Source organism: Trachemys scripta, chromosome 1 (assembly GCF_013100865.1).
Source record: "Trachemys scripta elegans isolate TJP31775 chromosome 1, CAS_Tse_1.0, whole genome shotgun sequence".
Taxonomy (NCBI): Eukaryota; Metazoa; Chordata; order Testudines; family Emydidae; genus Trachemys; species Trachemys scripta.
Window position 1 is genome coordinate 325159916 of NC_048298.1, and position 21369 is coordinate 325181284.

General features: G+C 41.4%; 1 protein-coding gene across 4 annotated transcripts in view; it reads left to right on the forward strand.

The window, feature by feature from the left end:
* DLG2 (discs large MAGUK scaffold protein 2) overlaps window positions 1-21369 on the forward strand; it is a 1462668-nt gene that overhangs the window by 371064 nt on the left and 1070235 nt on the right. The window contains exon 1 of one of the 4 annotated variants that reach the window (XM_034759047.1): window positions 1177-2332. The exons of the other annotated variants lie outside the window; for them this stretch is intronic. Coding sequence (XP_034614938.1) covers window positions 2213-2332 — 120 coding nt within the window. The 5' untranslated portion in view covers window positions 1177-2212. Of the gene's footprint in view, window positions 1-1176; window positions 2333-21369 lie in introns of those variants that run through there. 4 annotated transcript variants of the gene reach the window in all.

Below are 21369 nucleotides of genomic sequence, written 5' to 3' on the forward strand. Positions count from 1 at the left end.
GGAGGCACTGATCAGTGGGGCTGCCAGTGGGCGGAAGGTGCTGGGAGCAGCAGGTGGGGGGGACTGATGGGGGGGCTGCTGACGTATTACTGTGGCTCTTTGGCAATGTACATTAGTAAATTCTGGCTCCTTCTCAGGCTCAGGTTGGCCACCCCTAATATACATGCTTGCCTGATCCTTGCCTAGGAGCAGCTTCAGGTCTGTACATCTATTCATCTTTGCTTTTTTGAGTCAGATTTCTCTGGTGGATCACAATTCCCCAAGATCTGTGATTTTTTTTTACCAACGAATTAGATGCTTAATTTTAATTGTTAATGTACCGCACTGAGAAATAAAACTGCGATTTCTTTCCCTCTTTATTCACTTGATAAGTGAAGGAGTAAACATCAATTAAATCTCCAATATTTTTTGCTGAGCAACATGTTACTATGTTGTGGCTCATTTATTGGGAATTGCTGCAGCAGAGGTCTGTGAGCTACTGTAACTTTGAGATGTGATAGCGATATTGACCAGGGCAGCTAGACTCCTGGTTAATTGCTAATAAAAGTTGTAGAATAAGAGTTTTGTTCCGGAAGTCATTGCTTATGCTGGTGGTTGTGATTACTAATTACCTATATTTGTATGACAGACATAAATGGGAATCAAATTAAGTAGCTGTTTTAGGATACAGTATAGAGTAACATCTAGCTTTAAACACCATTGCCTTTTTCATTCCTAATAAAAGGCACAAATAATGACAGACTAAAAATAGCTGTTCACTCGGAATTGACGACAGTTTCCTAGTGCCAGTCACTGTGGAGAAGCTGAAAAACATGCTGTCTTTCCCCTTCCCCTAATTGTTCTTCTTTAAATGCATGTCTTTCTGTTTAAGCTTCTTCACCTCATTGCCCACAAAAAAAAATACTCCCTGACTTTGGCAGGGTTTCAGCATCTCTGCAGATTTCTGGAGGGTTTATGTAAACCATTATTTTTAAAAATCCTAAAAGTCACTGAAGATTTTCCTATTAAGTTATGCTTATCCTACACAAATTGCTCTGTGCTGATAGGGAAGGTGGTAGTGAAGCCTTTACTGCTCTTTTCCTCCCACAGTTATCTGCTGCAGTGGGGAGGGGGAGGGCAGTGGGAGGGAAGTCTTTTCCGGTTTTATTTCTGAAGACAGCTTCTTAATCCAGTGTGAATGTTAGTGGTTTCCAGTGCTGGAAATGAAGAGTTGGATCCTTGCTTTGGACTTCATGTCCTTTCAGACCAGTAAACAATCAGTTAATTGGTAGCATCCTGTGGCTGACAGGAGTGAGAGGAGTGATTTCATCTTATTTTTGTGCTTGTGAATTAAGGTTTAGCCTTCTGGCTAGGTTCTGGGTTTCATCTTTCTGTAAGATATCTGAACATTCAGAGTTAGTAGTTGCAAAATGTGAGGTACAATCTTCACTGGGATTCTCTGCTTTCATTTTAATTTTTCTCTGTCTGTAATCCCAGCCAGACAAGAAAACATAGCTTTTAAAGCCGATGGTCCGTGTTCTTAGCTAGGAGCACAAGGAGATTCATGATTTTTATAACTAGTTCATTGCATTTTTATTAAATGAGGGTGAAGGAGTAGGTGGGACTTTTTAGCCATTTAAAAATAGATTAGCACAGTGGACTGAACTTGCATTTGAGGAAACATTAATAAACCAGCCAGCCATTGTCCCTAATCAGAGACTGTATTTGTAAGTAGAACGTGTTGAATCTGTAATAGTTGATGACGTTGTCTTTGTTAAAAGGGATGCTGCATCTTTAACAAGACTAGACAGAAACATTGCAGAGTCTACAGTAAATCTCAGAACAGAAAGAGTCCTTTCTTCATTTCCCACATGTAAAATTTATTCCATTGGTAAAATATTTAAAAAAAACAAAAACCCAAAGCCATACGGAAATATTAGTAACTGGTTAAATTTTAATTCCTCACCTTTCCCCTCTAGGTGCGTCTTTGCCCCCTCCCCCGTTTTATATTCTCCCCAAATTTAAAATGCTGGAAGGAAAAGCAACTGAGGTCTAAGTTTCAGATGCAGAATTGTCTGCTAATTGAAATTACTGGGCATAATGCTATATATAGCCGATGAAGAGATATATAGCTTTCACTCAGTGCCTTCAAGACATGTCTTTTTGTAGTCAGAAAAACAGAGATCAATGCATTTTCAAACTGACAGAGAGAACGGATGCTCCTTAGTAGCACATGCTCAGGATCGTGTGTGTTCCGTTTGTGCAGAGCAGAGAAGCTGAATACTGGTCCATATGCTCCTTGTTTACTGCAATGTTTTTTGCATGTTACTGTGCGCTCCGGACTAACGTGAAGGTAAGAAGAGATGAGACAACAATTTGGCAGAAATGTACATGTAAAAGCAGCTGCAGAAAATGTCTACCTTGTATTGCTCAGTACTTTGGAATTGCTGGCTGAGCAGGCATATTATTACAGGTGGTTGTGAAGGCTTTGTTTTATTGTGTCTATGTAGCTTAACTAGAGAAGCATGTTTTAATTTTGCATTATAGTGAGCTTCAGTTTTAACTGTTTGCAATTCAGTTCCTACCTTTTTGTCTGCTATGATAAAAATGTTTTGGTAATGTCCAGGTAGGCCAGAAACAAGAATCCTAAAGGCTGTTTGTGGAAAGCTACATAGAATTCAAATATTCTCCCCTCTACTCCCTCCTCCTGACCCTTATCCCCAAAGTGATAAATCTGCATGTTTTCTTGTTGATTACTTGTCTGAGAGCCAGGGGTTTTCTTGTAGCTGTATTTTCATCCAGATTTGTTTTTAACTTGTCACCAAATCCAGTCAAACAAATGATAAGAAATGTCCTGAGAATTAAAATATATATTATCACTCTGCAAAATGCCAAGGAAAATATGGAAAATGCTAAGTCTGCTGGCAGCATCAATCCCATGGTCACTGTTAACCAGCTTTTGTCGCTCATGTTAGCATTTTTTGCTCTGTTAATTAGCCTTAAAACTTCAGTATAAGTTGTTAGATTTATTCCCTTGTCAGGAGCTAGGACAATATTAGCAGAAAGGATCACTGACACTGTATTCAGCTCTGAGCCAAGCAAGTGGGCCAGCTGTGGGAATCCAATTGCATAATTTAAATGAATTACAGTCTTCTGTCAGCATATTGGGGAGGTACTATTGGCATTCTGGTTGTGTCAGGCACAGTGGAGTGTTTCTTTCTGGGAAGGAAGGCATTATAAAAGAAAAGTAATACAAATATTTAACTGGATCAATAATTGTAAAGAATATTTGGGTTTTAGACTGCTTTTTAACGTCCCTGTGAGTAAAAGTAAGCTTTCTGTATGTAGGCTTGGTATGAACAACAGATTTGGTAGTGGAATGATGATCTTTATATTGTTTATTAAGTCAAAAGGAATTTTTGGTCATTAGCCTTTTTTATTTTTAAAGGTATCATTTCGTCAACAACTTGCATTCTGAGAACATAATCCTGTAAATGCTGCAGATAGGTTTACTGAATTGTCAAGACTTTGCTTTTTATTACTTTTTCATTAACTTTTGTAATCCACTTTCTTCCCCACGTCTGACAGGGAAGATGGAAAAAAATACAAATTATCTTTGACTACTTGGACAGCAAGCCAACATGTACAGCTAATAATTTTGAATACCACTGTTTGTCTTATTAAAAATATAGTTACTTTTTTTCTTATGGTTTTTCTGAATATGTTTCTGGCAGCAAATTATACCCACTTTGTGTTCTGTAGTCCATGCAGCAAATTGTCAAACAATAAAAATGTTCAGAGGCCAATTATTCTCTGTTGTTTAAGATCGTCATATTACTCTGTGTAGAACTGTATTGAAGGTATTCTGCTAAAATGGTACTGATATCGAGAAATGACTTTTCAGTCTAAATAACAATGGATGCAGGAGAAGTTGCAGTAAAGTTTGTAACTGTAAGTTTCACGAGGTAGGTACCTTATCAGTAAGTACTATGGTAACGGTTAGCCTCATGGGTTTAACTTTAGAAATGCCTTTGCTTGGATTCACAGACAGGGAAAAATAAGTGTTACTACACAAAAACTCTGGCTAAATCCTGATGTGTGTTTGGATAAGTACTGCTTACTTTGCGGGAACTTCTTCTTTAGTTGCTAAATAGCTAGATTATTCATTTACTGTACAATATCAGCATATTGAATATTATTTATATGACATTATTCTGAACGGTTTAACTTCAGATGTTTCTATTTTTCATCTAACACACCAGTTTTCAAGTTATCCTTTCATGGGAATAGCAATATAAAAAGCCGCATAAAGTTCCCAGATCACTGGGGTAGCTGATCAAGTGGCAGTGATTACCACTCACGTGTGCAGTAATTCCTATTTTATTTTCCCGAAATAGGAAATTACTTATTAAGTAGGGTTTTAGTGAAAGGCAGCCCCCCACCAATCCTTCTAATATATGTATTATACAGCGTTTCTGTAGAATTCTGGTACTATTAAATTGGTTGGCACTAACATGATCCGCAGCTTTATGGGTGGCCAAAATAAATGCAATACATTATAAAACATCTGTTTCTGGTTTTGTATTTTTTTCCCCTTTAAAGGGATGGAAAAATCCTAGTGGTTCTCAAATATTTTGGCCTTTAAATGACAATATAGAATTAAATTGTAAGTACAGACTGTTACAGCAAGTAGGTTAGCTTTAACTAAAAAAGTGAAAAAGAGAAGAGGTTGTGTCTGTTTCTGGTGGCAGATGCAGTTTATGGTGCTAGAAGTATCAGGTTTTTAAGTTCAAGGCAGGACTCATGGTTCTTGATTGCAAGTCTGGCTGAGATCACCAGCATGAACTTATTTAAGGTATGTAAGCTAGTAAAAGGAAAAGTAGGCTCCCCTTTGCATTGTCATTCAAAACACGTTTTTGCAGTTGACTAAGGAATAGTATTGACCATAAACATCTAACTTCTTGTCTGAATAAATATTTATTTTTGCCTGTGCAGCAGTGAAACAGCAATGCTTAATATATATGGGAGAAAGATGTGTGAATTTTCAGAAAATTTTACTGCAGGTAAAAACATATCAATCTTCACATAGTTTCAATTTTAAAATGAAAAAACAAAATTATGTTTTGAATTTACACTTTGTCCTATTAAAATATAGACTCTTGTGGGATGGTGTATATATTATAAGATATTTTGTTCCTCAGCAGCAGATGTCATCTGAGTCTATGTAAGAAGACAGGTTTAAATTAAATTTTAGGAACAATATCTCCAAAGACAGAAACATATAGTGGTCATTATAAAAAGACTGGATACTTACCACATGTAGTAGTTACACTTGCTGTTGTAGCTGCAACATTTCCCATTCAAAATACAGCATAATGAACACCACAAGTGTTGCTTGATCATAAATGTTTGTGGTTAGAATTGTGCCCATTGTATACTGGTCACCCTTAAAATCTTCCTATTCTTGACTTAGATAATTAGTGTATGTTTTCTCAGTAGACCTCTACCCCGATATAACGTGACCTGATATAACATGAATTTGGATATAACGCGGTAAAGCAGTGCTCCGGGGGGGGCGGGGCTGCGCACTCTGGCGGATCAAAGCAAGTGCGATATAATGCAGTTTCACCTATAACCCGGTAAGGTTTTTTGGCTCCTGAGGACAGCGTTATATCGGGGTAGAGGTGTATTTACAGTATTCCCTGTGTAAATGTAGGGAGCGTTGTGGATACTGAAGTCACATTGTATAAGGTAAGACTGAAATGTTTTTACAGGTGATGTCTGTCAGTGTCTTAAGTTATTTTGCCGAAGTTTGGGGCTAAAATCCTGGCCCTGTGGAAGTCAGTGTAAGTTTTTGTAATGGTGCTCTTGGCCCCTTGCTGAAATTTAGTGGGTTGTTTTGGTTTTATTTTTGGTTAGCCTCTCCCAATACCAGGAAACAGGGGAAGGGTCGAAAGGGAGTCAGGATCCTGAGACTGACAGGTCCCCAGATCCAATTGGAAGAGGCAAGCACTCCAAGTTAGTTGGATTGACAGGGCAGGTAGGCCAGTGAGGGAGTCAAGAGCCCAGGGCCCAATCTCTGTGTGTGAGCTGGGGCTACCAGGAGACAATAAGGCAGAGCCAGAGGGAGTGCAGCAGCCTCGAGCTGGGGAGAGGAGCTGGAGCAGCATCCCAGAGGCAGAGCTGAGCTGGAGGCCAACCTGATCTTTCTTTGAGAAGAAGATAACATTTTTTTAGAGAAAGGAAATGCAGCAGATCTAATCTACCTGGATTTCAGTAAGGCATATGATACAATTCCACATGGAAAATTATTAGTTAAATTGGAGATGATGGGGATTAATGTGAGAATTGAAGGACGGATAAGGAACTGGTTAAAGGGGAGAGTTCAGTGTGGCATATGAAAGCTGTAGTTTCAGGCTGGAAGGAGGTTACTGGTGGAGTTCCTCTGGGATTGGTCTTGGGACCAATCTTATTTAACATTTTTTTTGACGACATTGGCACAAAGTGGGAGTGTGCTAATAAAATTTTTGAATGACACAAAGTTGGGAGGTATTACCAATATGGAGGAAGGCCAGAATATTATACAGGAAGATCTGGATGACCTTGAAAACTAGAGTAATAGAAGTGGGATGAAATTTAATAGAGCAAAGTGCATTTAGGGACTAACAACAATTTTTTTTGCTATAATCTGTTGGAAGCGACAGAGGAGAAGAAAGACCTGGGTGTATTGCTTGATCACAGGATGACTATGAGATGCCAATGTGATGTGGCTTTCTCAAGTAACAAGGCTGGACCATGATATATTCAGTCATTTGTACCTATCAGACTTGATATGGGCGGGGAGGCCATCGACATGACTTTCTCCATTTGAGGCACTTCACGTTCAGAATTCACTCATCACAGTACTGAGCCATGACTTAAACTTCAGGGTCTCATGTAAGGCACGTTATTTTGTTGTGTATTCAGAGACATACCCTACAAGGTAGCCAGTACTCCTAAGAAATGTTGAACACCCTTAATTCTCATTTAGGTTGGTGGGAGTTATGTCCCATTGGTGGTTCACTTCTCTGCAGCTCTTGTTAGAACTGACATGCTACACTTAATACACTGTAGGTATGAAATACACTCAAAAGGTGGCATGTAATATACAACTGGAAATCTACTAACTCAACTGATCATTAATATCATTGTGTGGTGTATAGACGGGGTGTGTACAAAGAGTTATACGTATGTGCTAGAATTATGTTAAGATGTGTTTGGCAAGCAATGCATAAGACCAGCCTGCCTTAGGCAGACTCAATGAACATACATTTATATGAAAGGTCAACAAAACCATCAACCTAACGAGCGGGGGAAACAGCCACTTAACTGTAAAAATGGGAGTCTGAACCTCAAATGGTAAGCAATTGAAACAACTGATAGTATACAATATTACTGTATTATAAAAGTGTATCAAGTAAGATCTTACAAAAGCTGTGACCCACTGGTGATTAATATAATTGTGAAATGTATGCATTAACTCTGCATGAGGAATTATGGATACTTACTGATTTTATGCTTTAATGTCTGTGACCAAAACACAGGAAGAAACAGATTTCTTAAAACAGGGTCAATGAACTTTGGGAAGACAGCATGTTATCTACAAACGCAGCAGGAGAGAAGCTTTGTCTGGGCTCACTTTTCAAAAAATAAATTTCAGAAGTTTACTGGACTATAAAAAGAAAGGGGAGAGACACCTAGTTATCCATCATGTAGGGGATTAAAAGGGCTGGAGATCGTGAAATCACAGAGCACTGGGACCAGAGTTTAGGTGAGAAACCTGCTTAGGCAAAGGTTGTAATTTGCTGAAATGAAGTTTTAGTCTTAGAAGCACATTGTTACTTTTGTTTGTAACCCTTCCTGTCTTTATTCCTTATCCTTATTCCTTGGTATCACTTAATCGTATGTCCTCTTGTTAAATAAACTTGTTTTACTTTTACTATAAACCAATTCACTGCCCTGATTAACTGGGTTTCATACACCCTTCCCTTCAATCTAGCAGGTTGCAATATATTGTCTCTTTAAAGGAGCAATGAACTTAACGTTTGTAAGTGTTTCAGTAGGGGGGCTGGATTCTGCAGAGAGACATCTGAGGAACTCAGGAGTTGTGGTTGACTCTTTGTTACCTGCAAGGCAAGGTTTTGACTGTCAGAGTCCCAAAGTGTTTGCTGGTAAGGCAGACAAGCTGGTGTGTCAGGGAGTTGTCACACAAGTTTAACAGTGGCAAAGCTCTCACTTGCTGAGGTTGAGAGGGGTAACACAGTAATTCACAATTCTGGGAACATCAGCAGATGTCACATTGGAGGATGGTTTAGGGGAAATTCGGGACTGAAAAGGTGTGAAAAGTAACTGGGTGGTGAAAGATAGGGTGTGACCCGTATGTTGTAGGCTGACTGTTGGTGTCAGGGCTGTGAGCCACAGTAGCATAGCATTGAAGCATTCAGCATTGGAGGGCAGGCCTCACTGGTCTGGGCTGAACCCCTAAGTGTCAGAGGGCACTCGGCATCTTACTGGAGATGCTGTGAACCTGGCAGGACTGGGCTTTCATTGATCATTTTGTTGATTATTTTCTTTGTTTATGGGTGTTAACGGGGGGATGGGACGACGGTGACTGTTTTTCATTTTTAACATTTGACTACCTAGGCCTGCTGGCTTCAAGTATGGGATCATTACTTAGTGTCACCCCTTAACACTGGCTGATGTAATTTATGGGTCACATTCTCATATGGCAGCTACGAGCTGCTTCAGTGGTGCAAAAGGTCTGTAAAGTTGTTCTAAATGGGCAGCTGGAGATTCTCCAAATGTAAAGGAATCCCTGGCTGGGTATGAGTGCCTAGCCCCCATGGCAGGAGCTGGAAGCTGCTAAAAGCTGGTGTAATTTGACTACTTTTGCTTGCTTTCCTCTCCCTCCCATAGCACTTATGTTTTTAAAATATAATTTACTAATTTAACTTACCAATTTGCAATTTAAGCACAGAGTGGTTAAGGTCATAAACACACTATTTCTTTATTACCAACAGCTATATAACATCCTAGTCAGTATAAAATCCATGTGAAACAACACTTTGTGGTGTGTGTGTGTGTGTGTACATAACCCGCTCCTCACAAATGTGTGATGATTGTAGCCATAAAATTTAATTATATGATCACATACCTTGGACTGTCTTGCCTGCAGGCTGCTCACTAATCCATGTGTGACAGGAATTAGTGATTAAGACTGGGATTTTAAATGAGCCAAAGGGAATTAGGCTCCAGATCCCATAAAAATCCCAGTCTGAATCTGTGATTGTAAGGCAGAATGCCAGATTCGTTCTACCACCCCACGACATACTGCAGCATATCTCTTTTCCCCAGAGGTCACAGAGAAATAGGTTAGATGACCCAGTAGGGTATAGCTGTTTAGTTCCATCAATGCTTAGGGAGTTACCCACCTATATATACCTTTGTGCAAGGATGAGAGTATAACAAAATAAAAAGAATAACCTGTACAGATAAAGGGTAATTCAGAAATATCACTTGTAGATCTTCAAAATAAAAAGACAAAAATAGGGTAAAAATAGAAAATAGACCAGTAGCTTTCAGTTCGTTTGCACTCGTGCATGCAACTGAGTAGAGTACAGCATGAGTCCTGTACTAGCAGGGCCGGCTCCAGGGCTTTGGCCGCCCCAAGCAGCCAAAAAAAAAGCCGCGATCGGCGGCAGCAATTCGGCGGAAGGTCCTTCGCTCCTAGCAGGAGTGAAGGACCGTCCGCCGAATTGCCGCCGAATAGCTGGACCTGCTGCCCCTGTCCGGAGTGGCCTCCCCAGGCACCTGCTTGCCAAGCTGGTGCCTGGAGCTGGCCCTGTGTACTAGTGGATATTTTTTCATCAAAGCACTTCAGTTTTTTTCTAGTGACTATGAGGTAGTAACTAATATGTCAATCATTACTATAAGGTAAGTGGCAGTCCAAAATATTATATTAGTACTGTATTACATTACAAGATAATGTAGGTTATTATTGGAAGTTATGTAACTATCCAGGTCAAGGAAATACACACTTGGACTGAGGTGGAGATGGACATAGGAGACGGAAGTGTTGAGAGTCTCTGGGTTAGGCTAAAAGGGGTAAAAAAACAAGGGAGATGTCATGCTAGGAGTCTACTACAGGCCACCTAACCAGGTGGAAGAGGTGGATGAGGCTTTTTTTAAACAACTAACAAAATCATCCAAAGCCCAAGATTTGGTGGTGATGGGGGACTTCAACTATCCAAATATATGTTGGGAAAATAACACAGCGGGGCACAGACTATCCAACAACTTCTTGGACTGCATTGCAGACAACTTTTTATTTCAGAAGGTTGAAAAAGCTACTGGGGGGAAGCTGTTCTAGACTTGATTTTAACAAATAGGGAGGAACTCGTTGAGAATGTGAAAGTAGAAGGCAGCTTGGGTGAAAGTGATCATGAAATCATAGAGTTTGCAATTCTAAGGCAGGGTAGAAGGGAGAACAGCAAAATAGAGACAATGGATTTCAGGAAGGCGGATTTTGGTAAGCTCAGAGAACTGATAGGTAAGGTCCCATGGGAATCAAGACTGAGGGAAAAAACAACTGAGGAGAGTTGGCAGTTTTTCAAAGGGACACTATTAAGGGCCCAAAAGCAAGCTATTCCGCTGGTTAGGAAAGATAGAAAATGTGGCAAAAGACCACGTTGGCTTAACCACGAGATCTTGCATGATCTAAAAAATAAAAAGGAGTCACATGAAAAATGGAAACTAGGACAGATATCAAAGGATGAATATAGGCAAACAACACAGTAATGCAGGGGCAAGATTAGAAAGGCAAAGGCACAAAATGAGCTCAAACTAGCTACGGGAATAAAGGGAAACAAGAAGACTTTTTATCAATACATGAGAAGCAAGAGGAAGACCAAAGACAGGGTAGGCCCACTGCTCAGTGAAGAGGGAGAAACAGTAACAGGAAACTTGGAAATGGCAGAGATGCTTAATGACTTTTTTGTTTCTGTCTTCACCGAGAAGTCTGAAGGAATGCCTAACATAGTGAATGCTAATGAGAAGGGGGTAGGTGTAGCAGATAAAATAAAAAAAGAACAAGTTAAAAATCACTTAGAAAAGTTAGATGCCTGCAAGTCACCAGGGCCTAATGAAATGCATCCTAGAATACTCAAGGAGCAAATAGAGGAGGTATCTGAGCCTCTAGCTATTACCTTTGGAAAATCATGGGAGACGGGAGAGATTCCAGAAGACTGGAAAAGGGCAAATATAGTGCTTATCTATAAAAAGGGAAATAAAAACAACCCAGGAAACTACAGACCAGTTAGTTTAACTTCTGTGCCAGGGAAGATAATGGAGCAAGTAATTAAGGAAATCATCTGCAAATTCTTGGAAGGTGGTAAGGTGATAGGGAAGAGCCAGCATGGTTTTTTAAAGAATAAATCGTGTCAAACCAATCTGATAGCTTTCTTTGATAGGATAACGAGTCTTGTGGATAAGGGAGAAGCTGTGGATGTGGTATACCTAGACTTTAGTAAGGCATTTGATATGGTCTCGCATGATATTCTTATCGATAAACTAGGCAAATACAATTTAGATGGAGCTACTATAAGGTGGGTACATAACTGGCTGGATAACCGTACTCAGAGAGTTGTTGTTAATGGTTCCCAATCCTGCTGGAAAGGCATAATGAGTGGGGTTCCGCAGGGGTCTGTTTTGGGACTGGCTCTGTTCAATATCTTCATTAACGACTTAGATATTGGCATAGAAAGTACGCTTATTAAGTTTGCGGATGATACCAAACTGGGAGGGATTGCAACTGCTTTGGAGGACAGGTTCATAATTCAAAATGATCTGGAGAAATTGGAGAAATGGTCTGAGTTAAACAGGATGAAGTTTAACAAAGACAAATGCAAAATGCTCCACTTAGGAAGGAAAAATCAGTTTAACACGTACAGAATGGGAAAAGACTGTCTAGGAAGGAGTACGGCAGAAAGGGATCTAGGGGTTATAGTGGACCACAAGGTAAATATGAGTCAACAGTGTGATGCTGTTGCAAAAAAGCAAACATGATTCTGGGATGCATTAACAGGTGTGTTGTGAGCAAGACATGAGAAGTCATTCTTCCGCTCTACTCTGCTCTGGTTAAGCCTCAGCTGGAGTATTGTGTCCAGTTCTGGGCACCGCATTTCAAGAAAGATGTGGAGAAATTGGAGAGCAACAAGAATGATTAAAGGTCTAGAGAACATGACCTATGAAGGAAGGCTGAAAGAATTGGGTTTGTTTAGTTTGGAAAAGAGAAGACTGAGAGGGGACATGATAGCAGTTTTCAGGTATCTAAAAGGGTGTCATAAGGAGGAGGGAGAAAACTTGTTCTCCTTCGCCTCTAATGATAGAACAAGAAGCAATGGGCTTAAACTGCAGCAAGGGAGGTCTAGGCTGGACATTAGGAAAAAGTTCCTAACTGTCAGGGTGGTTAAACACTGGAATAAATTGCCTAGGGAGGCTGTGGAATCTCTATCTCTGGAGATATTTAAGAGTAAGTTAGATCAATGTCTATCAGGGATGGTCTAGACGGTATTTGGTCCTGCCATGCGGGCAAGGGACTGGACTCGATGACCTCTCGAGGTCCCTTCCTGTCCTAGAATCTATGAATCTGAGGTTTCCATGTCAAGACCTTGGGAGGAGAAGTATAAATTGTAAATATCCACTAGTATTTCTCAAACTTGTACTTTGTTTTAAAATGGAGTGCCTGAATTGTGAAATAAATAGGGCTGTAATTTTAATGACTCTTCAGAGATTAATAAATTCATAGATTCCAGTGCCAGAAGGGTCCATTGTGATCATGTAGTCTGACCTCCTGCATAACACAGGCCATAGAACTTCTCCAAAATAATACCTAGGGCGTACATTTTAGAAATACGTCCAATCTAAATTCAAAAATTGTCAGTGATGGAGAAGCCACCAAACCCTTAGTAAATTGTTCCAAACGTTAATTACTCTCCCCATTAAAAATGTATGCCTTATTTCCAGGTTGAATTTGTCTAGCTTCAACTTTCAGCAATTGGATTGTGGTTTACCTTTATCTGCTAGATTGAAGAACCTATTATTAAATATTTGTTTCCCATGTAGGTACTTATAGACTCTAATCAAATCACCTTTTAACCTTCTCTTTGTTAAGATAAATAATGTATATACTCGTTCATAAACCGAATTTTTTTAGTAAAAAAGGGAAGCACCAGAGACGGGGGTCAGCTTATGAACGGGTATAGAGAGGGAGAGGTGGGACACAGCCCCTCCCCCCAACAGAGGGAGCAAGGAGAGGCAGCACAGCCAGAGAGACAGAAGGGAAGAGGCGGGGCCAGAGTCTCTCCACTTCTGGCCATGCTGCTCTCCCCCCAGCCTCCAAAGCAGCTGCAGCTCTGGGGCTGGCAGGCTGCAGCTGTGTCGCTCGGCCCCGCCACCCAGAGCAGGCTGTGGCCACGCCGCCCGGATGCTGGAGCACGCTGCGGCCACGCGGCCTGGCCAAGCCCGCTGGAACATGGTGCGGCAGCGCTGCCCGGTCTGGCCCGCCGTAGCAGGCTGCAGCCGCGCTGCCCAGCCTGCCGGAGCAGCTCCAGCCAGGTCACGGACATCCTCCCCTGGCCCTCCCTATCAGATAAGGTAGGAAGGGATGGGTTGGGGAGAGTGTGGGGGTCCTGGGCTAGGGGTGGGGTCATGTGGGGGGGTGGTCATGGGTTACTCCCCTGACTCCCAGCTTCTCCCCCCCCCCCAAAAAAAAAAAAAATTTCCCACCAGTTGCTGTCCGAGCCCGTCAGGGTAAGCAGCTGGTGCACCCGGACACTTTATATACTTAGGTTTACCTCCGTGCCTGCGGACGCTCGAGGTAAACAAACCATCCCGGACCACCAGTGGCTTATCCTGATGGTCTGGGAGCCAAAGTTTGCTGACCCCTGAATTACAGGGTTGGCTTATGAACGTGTTATACAAATTTTTCATTTTTACTTATCCATCTTGGGGGGGGGGGTCGGCTTATAAACGAACTGGCTTATGATTGAGTATATGCGGTAGTTTGATCTCTTTGAGTCTCTCATTCTCGGGCATGTTTCCTAATCCTTTAATCATTCTTATGGCTCTTCTCTCAACCCTCTCGAATTTATCAACATCCTTCTTGAGTTGTGGACACCAGAACTGCACACAGTACTCCAGCTGTGGTGGCACCATTGCCACATATGGAGTAAGGCTGTATTCAAGGCTCACATTAGTCCTCATGGCCTGCCTACCTTTGTTCCTAGATGTATACATTTACGTTTAGCTATATTAAAACATTTTTTCTCCATTCAGAATTTTCTGGATAGAAAGCTAATAATGAGAATGGTACCAGCATTTCAGTTCTATTTTGTATCTCCTGATTTAATATGGACTCATTAGAGCTTATCTGATGTGCTCTTCTTATCAGAGATATATAATTGGTCTTTTTGCATGAGGAAAATTAAAAAGATCTGAGATTTTAAAGTATTTAAATTAGTTGGATTTTTTTAATATATGTGAGTAACTAGGATATAGTATCACATTTGTTGTGCAGCTCATGTATATTGTGTTTACACAAAAGTGATGAAAGGTAAAGTATTGTTAATTCACTACATATATTAATAGGTTTTACAAATATATTTAGGAGATGCAAGTACTCTTGTGTTATCTTTACTCTTCTCATATTGTAAAGGAAAACAATAGATCAATGATGCTGATAATTACTTCATACAGTGTTGAATAATATCAACTTTGGTATATTAATTATTTTTATTTAAATATCCATAGCACCTAATTTTGAATCAGACGCTGCAAATGTAGAGCACTTTAAAGCCCAAATATTGCAAACACTTCCGTGCATGAGTGACTTTGTGCACATGAGTAGTTCCAATTGAAATCAGTCTGACTACTAACATGCATAAAGCTACTCCTGTTATGTAAATGTTTTCAGAATCTGGTCTTTAGTGTTTGCAGGATTGGTCCATAGTTGCAGATACAACAAAATGTCCCATTTAAAACAATTAGGTATTGAACAAGTGAAGAATCCGATTCTAACATTCATGTTGTTGCATAACACTTTACTCCATAAGTGTCCCAGTTCACTTCAGGGATGTTACTCAAGTAGTAAAGGCCTGGACACAGGAGTTAGGTCTTGTGATGCTGAGCATCAGAGACCACCTGCTGGATTGAGCTCCACATGTAATTTAGGCAACCAAACACCTATCTCTCATCTTGGGGCTTAGGTGGGAGATATCTTGGCGCCTAGAAGAAGATAGTCGTGTGCATGCCCAGAGGCAGAAACATAGGTGCCTAGTCAATGTAGGCACTGTGTGAGTTTGGGCACCTACAGGGTTCATTGGGAGTCTTTTTTTCATTCCATGGAGCCTAAAACTGGGACTTAGACTCTTCTTGTGCATCCAGGCTTAAGGTACTACTATTCAACATAAGTACAGGGCAGGCCCGCCAACAGCAATTCCGGGCCCCAGGGCAGAACAATCAGTGGGCCCCCACGCGTGGACGTGGTCCGCCTGACATTTGGGCGATGCTGTGCCTGTGCTGGCTGGTGCCCAGCAAGCTGCCAGCTGTGCTGCTGGGCGTGCTTTTCCACATGCCTGCCCGGCTGCCATCACTGGTACCACCCCGTGCGCACCTAGGAGCCCTGCCAGAGGCGACTAATGGGAGGGACACAAAGGGACGAGCAGTCGTCTGGCGAGGGAGGGCAGCCGACCCTTCCCACCCTTCCCCCTGGCGTTGCCGCTGAGCCCTGCGGCCCACTCAGGTCTCCTGGCCGCCAGGCCCTTTTAAATCGCCTGGGCAATTGCCCCCTTTGCCCCTCCCCCCATTGACGGGCCTGGTACAGGGTATTAGAATCCATCCCTAACAGTGTTTTCCCCAGGAATTGAAATTGGGGGGGGGGGTGTTCGAATTTATGGGGTGGGGAGTCAGGGCCGATGAGGGGTGAGACTGTGAGGGTGAAGGTGGGCTGTATGGCACCATAGTAAAAACTGAAAAATATTTCATGACCATTTTATTAGATTTAACTCATGTTTTAAAATCATCACACAAATTAAAGTTGGCTACTCAAGCCTTCTATGAAGCACTACATCTACATCCTTGATTTTTTGTTATAATTTTGCACAACTCTGTTAATTAACTTCTTGAATGCAATGCGTTCATCTCTGGTGGCTTCTTGTGTGTCCGATACTTCCATTCCTTCAATTGATATGCTCATTAGTTCATTCACATGATCGGGCAGAAGGCAACTTCTTTCAGAACACAAAATTCTATTCAATGATGAAAAAGAACGCAGTAGCTGTTGTGACTGGGAGTAGCGAGAGATAAATTCCTACTTCTTTCATCCCAGGAAACATAACATAAAGATCAGGTTGAGCCACTAGTGATGATAAAAAAGAAGTTGAAGTCAAATCTTCATTCATTCGTCGTATGATGTTCCACTCTGTGTTCAAATTCTCTATTCTGTCCTGAGCACTTGGCAGCCCCCTTAATGGTAGTGCCTCACTCCACTCAACTGTTGGTGTTTTATAGGACAGGGATCTGTAAAAGCTACCTAGAAGTTGAGTAGAATCTAGAAATCACTGTTGTAGATTTTTAAGAATCAAGTCTGTACTTTTTCAGTTGTCTTAACAAACACTACTTGTCCTCTTCACTTAAGGATTCAATATAAATGCCTTAATTAGTCATCTTCTGGACTGAAGTCTTTGGTTCTTCCAGTACTTTTTCAATTGATATCTCTCTGATTGATCCAAATGTAGCTTCTATTGCTGGACAAAGATCTACTACTGTTGTAGCGGATGCCTGGATGGCATTGTTTAATGACACAAGTAGTTTCAGCAGTAGACTTAGAGAGAGAATGGCAATAGTCTTCTCTGAACGTAGTAGCAAAAGTAATCCACCAGCCTCACTACTTAGATTCATCCCATCTTGATAGATATTATTGGCTTTGGAAAGTAACGGCTGGAGTAATCTTAAGACAACAGCTAACAGGGGCGGTTCTAGCTTTTTTGCCGACCCAAGCACGGCAGGCAGGCTGCCATCGGCAGCCTGCCTGCGGGAGGTCCGCCAGTCCCGCGGCTTTGGCATACCCACTGCCAAATTGCCGCTGAATCCGCGGGACCGGAGGACCTCCCACAGGCATGCCACCAAAGGCAGCCTGACTGCCGCCCTCATGGCGACTGGCAGGCCACCCCCCGTGGCTTGCTGCCCCAGGCACGCGCTTGGAGCGCTGGTGCCTGGAGCCGCCGCTGACAGCTAAGGATCGCTCATGAGAAAGCCAGGGGTTTTTCCCAGGTTGGACTAATTTGAACTCCAGTGTATCTTCTATATTTTCCATGATATTCAGTCTGTTGGGACTCTTACTGAAAAAAGAATATAATGAAGACATTAAATTTAAAGCTTTTTTAATATCTTTTGAAGAGTCTGCAGCTCGCACTAGTTCTAGTTGGAGTAGATGGCCTCTGCAGTGTGTATAGAAGAGATTAGGGTTACACTTTTCTCTGAGCAAGGCTTGTACTCCACCATGTCTTCCAGAGAAATTTGCAGCTCTATCAAATGCACAAGCAACTATCTGTTTGGGGTCCAATTGACAAGAATTTAACTCTTCTAAAATGTGGGTTGTCAGATGCAGCCGATGTGTCTTCTATAATTTGAACAACTAGAAATACATCTACTGGCCTACCACTGACATCAAGATAACATACACAATGACTTGATGCCCATTTGCATCAGTGCATTCATCATCAGCGATATGTGCAATTTTTTTTAATGTGGTGAGAGAGTTCTTCACTTTTTCAACTGTTGAGTCTTTCACTGTTGCACCACCTGCTTCTAGCCAGTCAGTTGTTTCTTGCAGAAGAGCATGCAGTGAGCATTTGCTGATCTTGTTTGGAACCAGTGTTCAACTTCAGGATGAACAAGTGACAGTGAAGTTAACATTGGCCTCCAGTTTGTAGTGTGTGTGGTATCTCTTGCTTAAATAGAAAGTATGATGCCACAGCCATGTTTGTTCACATGAACTGTGGTGTGTCTCCGGCATTCTTAACAGCCTCATTAACACTCACTGGTGTTGTCCTTGGTCAGTGGAGACTCAGAGTTCAGAGGTGCTTTCACATGAGTTCACCTCCCAGGTGGGGGGCAAGAAAGCACCTTGCTCGTTCCTCCAGCTGCTCACTGTTCGCTCTGGCCACTGTTGTTCATTGTGCCACCATTCACTCCATCGCTCTGTTGCGAATGGCCCTGTGCCGTCACCGTCTGCTGCCACCTGCCACTGTGACCTCTGTGAGTTGGTCTCTTGAGGTTCCACCCAGCTCTCAGTGATTTCAGCTGAGCTCTCAGTGGGGAAACCTCACTGCTAGTGCAGACTGGGCTGTCTCTTCCACAGAAACACTGTCCCACAGCAGGTCTAAGCACTTAGACCTGATTATCAGTGACTTCAGCTGCAGTGGTCACTTAACAAAACAAAAGACTATCTATGGAGCCTAATCAACTCTGTCTTTAAACAGTGGAGAGGGGCAGGTCAAATAGTACTTGTGACTCAGCAGACCATCAAGCAAAACACCTGTCCCCACCCTCTCTCTTGATGCCTTCAATCAGCACAGGCAAGGTACAGTTCTTCTGCCCTTTACTCATACAGTAAGAATAACAATATTTAATTATCACCCACATTCAAGTGATTTGTAACCCAGCCCCAGCCCAAATCTATCACTTGGGCAACACAGCTCTGTTTGCTGGATACCTGGGAAGATTAGGTGAATGTAAATACAATCTGGTCCTGAAGCCTTTTCCCCCCAGCCCCCAGCTCATCACTAGCTGTCAGGGAGAGCACATTTCGACTTCGCTTACAAATCATCATTTGACATTATTAGGTTGGCCAACATCACCTAAATGAATGCACTGACATTGTCATAAAAAACAACTGTATAAGGAAGCTAGTTTATGTTCATACTTTTCAAATCTAGTATACTTTTTCAGATACATGTATTTTATCATACATTTTATATGCTTTTTTAAAGTGTGTATTAATGTTTCAATTTCAATTCAAATTTCCAAAGAGTCACTAAATTGGCAACACTGAATGTAACTAGTTCACAAAACTGGGGGGAAGGGAGTGTTGGGGAAATTCAGGGGGGTGTAGGGAAATCCCCGATCCCTAATACTAGTTAAATCATTTGCCATGTAAACATTTGTAGCTATTTAATTTTGTAAAGTTTTCAGCCAAAACTTGGCTTTAAGTCTGCAGTGCTTCCTTGGTGTGTTAAAGTTTTGGGCCCAATACAAAGGTATTTAGACACCTAAACATGTAGATATGTGCCTAATAGGGTTTTCAAAAGTATGTAAGCAGGCTAGGCTCCTAATTCCAGCTGTAGGCACTTAGATAATGTAATACTCCTCTTTACAATAGCTTTATAAATCTGACCCTTCATCTAGAACTTGGGGTTGTTTTAAAAGAAATAAATTGTCAGTCAGCCAGCTTTTACATTGCTGGCCTTCAAACTCTTGCAAGCTTTACCTAAGATGAATAGATATATTTGCCCCTGTATTTTCAGTATTCCTTCGTACTTTTCTGTACCTTCTAGAGTGAATACAGTAGTTATCTAACCACTTATGCCTATTTGATTATCTAAGACAATTTGCAAGTTTTTGAGAGTCACCACTTATGAACACCAATGCTCACAATAGGGATTTTCTTCTCTTTGGGAAAATGAGACACAACCAATCTGCCAGCTGGAGGGATGCCTTAGCATTGTAATAGTGAATAGCATTTATACTGTATAGTTTGAAAATTGTAATGACGACACCCTTGTGAGGCAGTAAGTATTATTACCCCTATTTTGTAGATGGGGAAATTGAGATAGAAGGGTGAACTTTCAGTCAAATGGTTGAGTTTTGGCAAAGCTAAGCAAAGAGATGGTAGCTAGGACTTGCTCAGGATCACACAATGAGACCGTGGCATTAAAGCACCGTGCATTCTGACTCCCAACACTGTTCTCATTGCTCCAGATCATGCTGCTTTCCAAATCATAGCGACTGCCTCCTGAAAATATCAGTGTTTCCAACTGTAGTTTCCAGTACTTCATTTACAGAATTAGCGCTAGATTCTGCAACCCTTACTCCATTTTGTGAGAACTTATTCACATGAGCAGTCCCATTGACTTCAAAGCAATAATGATCAGCATTCCTGATCTATTGATTTCTTCAGTGACACTATTTGAAAAGTGCTCACCAAGGTGCATATTGCTTAAGATTTTAGAGAAGAAAAATTTAAGATTTTGTTAAAATTTGTCTATTTTTAGGGTTTCTCTAGCACTTGTCACACTGGTATCTGAACATTGCATGGGTAAGTTAGATAAGCATAGCAAGATCCTTAGTGTTCTTCTGCTCTTGTCGTTTCCAAGCACAGCGTTCTATAACCAGGAAAGGGAGAAGAGCATGAAATACACTATCCATGTTGTACATGAAGTTGGTAGTGATGCCTATCACTAATTAAAGTTCCATTATAAGACCCTGGTTTCAGTTGCTTATAACTTTGCCAAACTTTAACCATGTGGGCTGAAATTTTCCATGTCAGGCGTCTGCCTCAGGCTGTTTTTGTAAAGGGGATGGGGGCGGGGAACCAGTTCAGCCATTTCCAAGAACGAGGTTGGGGCAATTTTTTGTTTTGAGTGTCCTGGCTAATTCTACAATATGTTTCTTCCTTCTCGCCTGCACTACTTTGAGATTGACTGGGTTAAGTTGGATTCAAATGATCTGTATCTATGGTCTGTTGTATATTCAAGGGAGGCTTTTCCTGTGTGCTTCATTAATCGTTCATATTGTGGTAGCATCTAAAAGAGTCCATCATATGGGGACCCCATTGTGTCTGGTTCCATGCAAACATGCAATAAACAGTCCCTGCCCCAGATTGCTTACACTCTTTTGCCAGTGAACAAATGGCAGTCTCCTTAGAGGCAGCAAGGTTCAAGAGAAGTGGCATTAGGAAACAGAGAAACAGAAGTCCAAAAGAAGATTTAATACCATCCCATTGTGACCATGTGTTAAAGGGAATCACTGTCTGTTTTGTGTATAGATAATGGAGCAACTAATTAACTGAGTCATTTTGAATTCCCAGCATGAGGTTAGATTGCCGCCCAGCACCAGAGAAGTGACGATGCTGAAAGGGCTGGATGTTCCTTAGTAAGGACTTTATCTAAGAGAACAAAGTTCAATCGCATGTTTTAACTGGATAACAAAGGACCATCAGTATCAACTTCAGAGGTAAATGAAAACATTGTTCAAACTTTTCAAAGAAGGTTTTGCTCTTGCTCCCATTGAAGT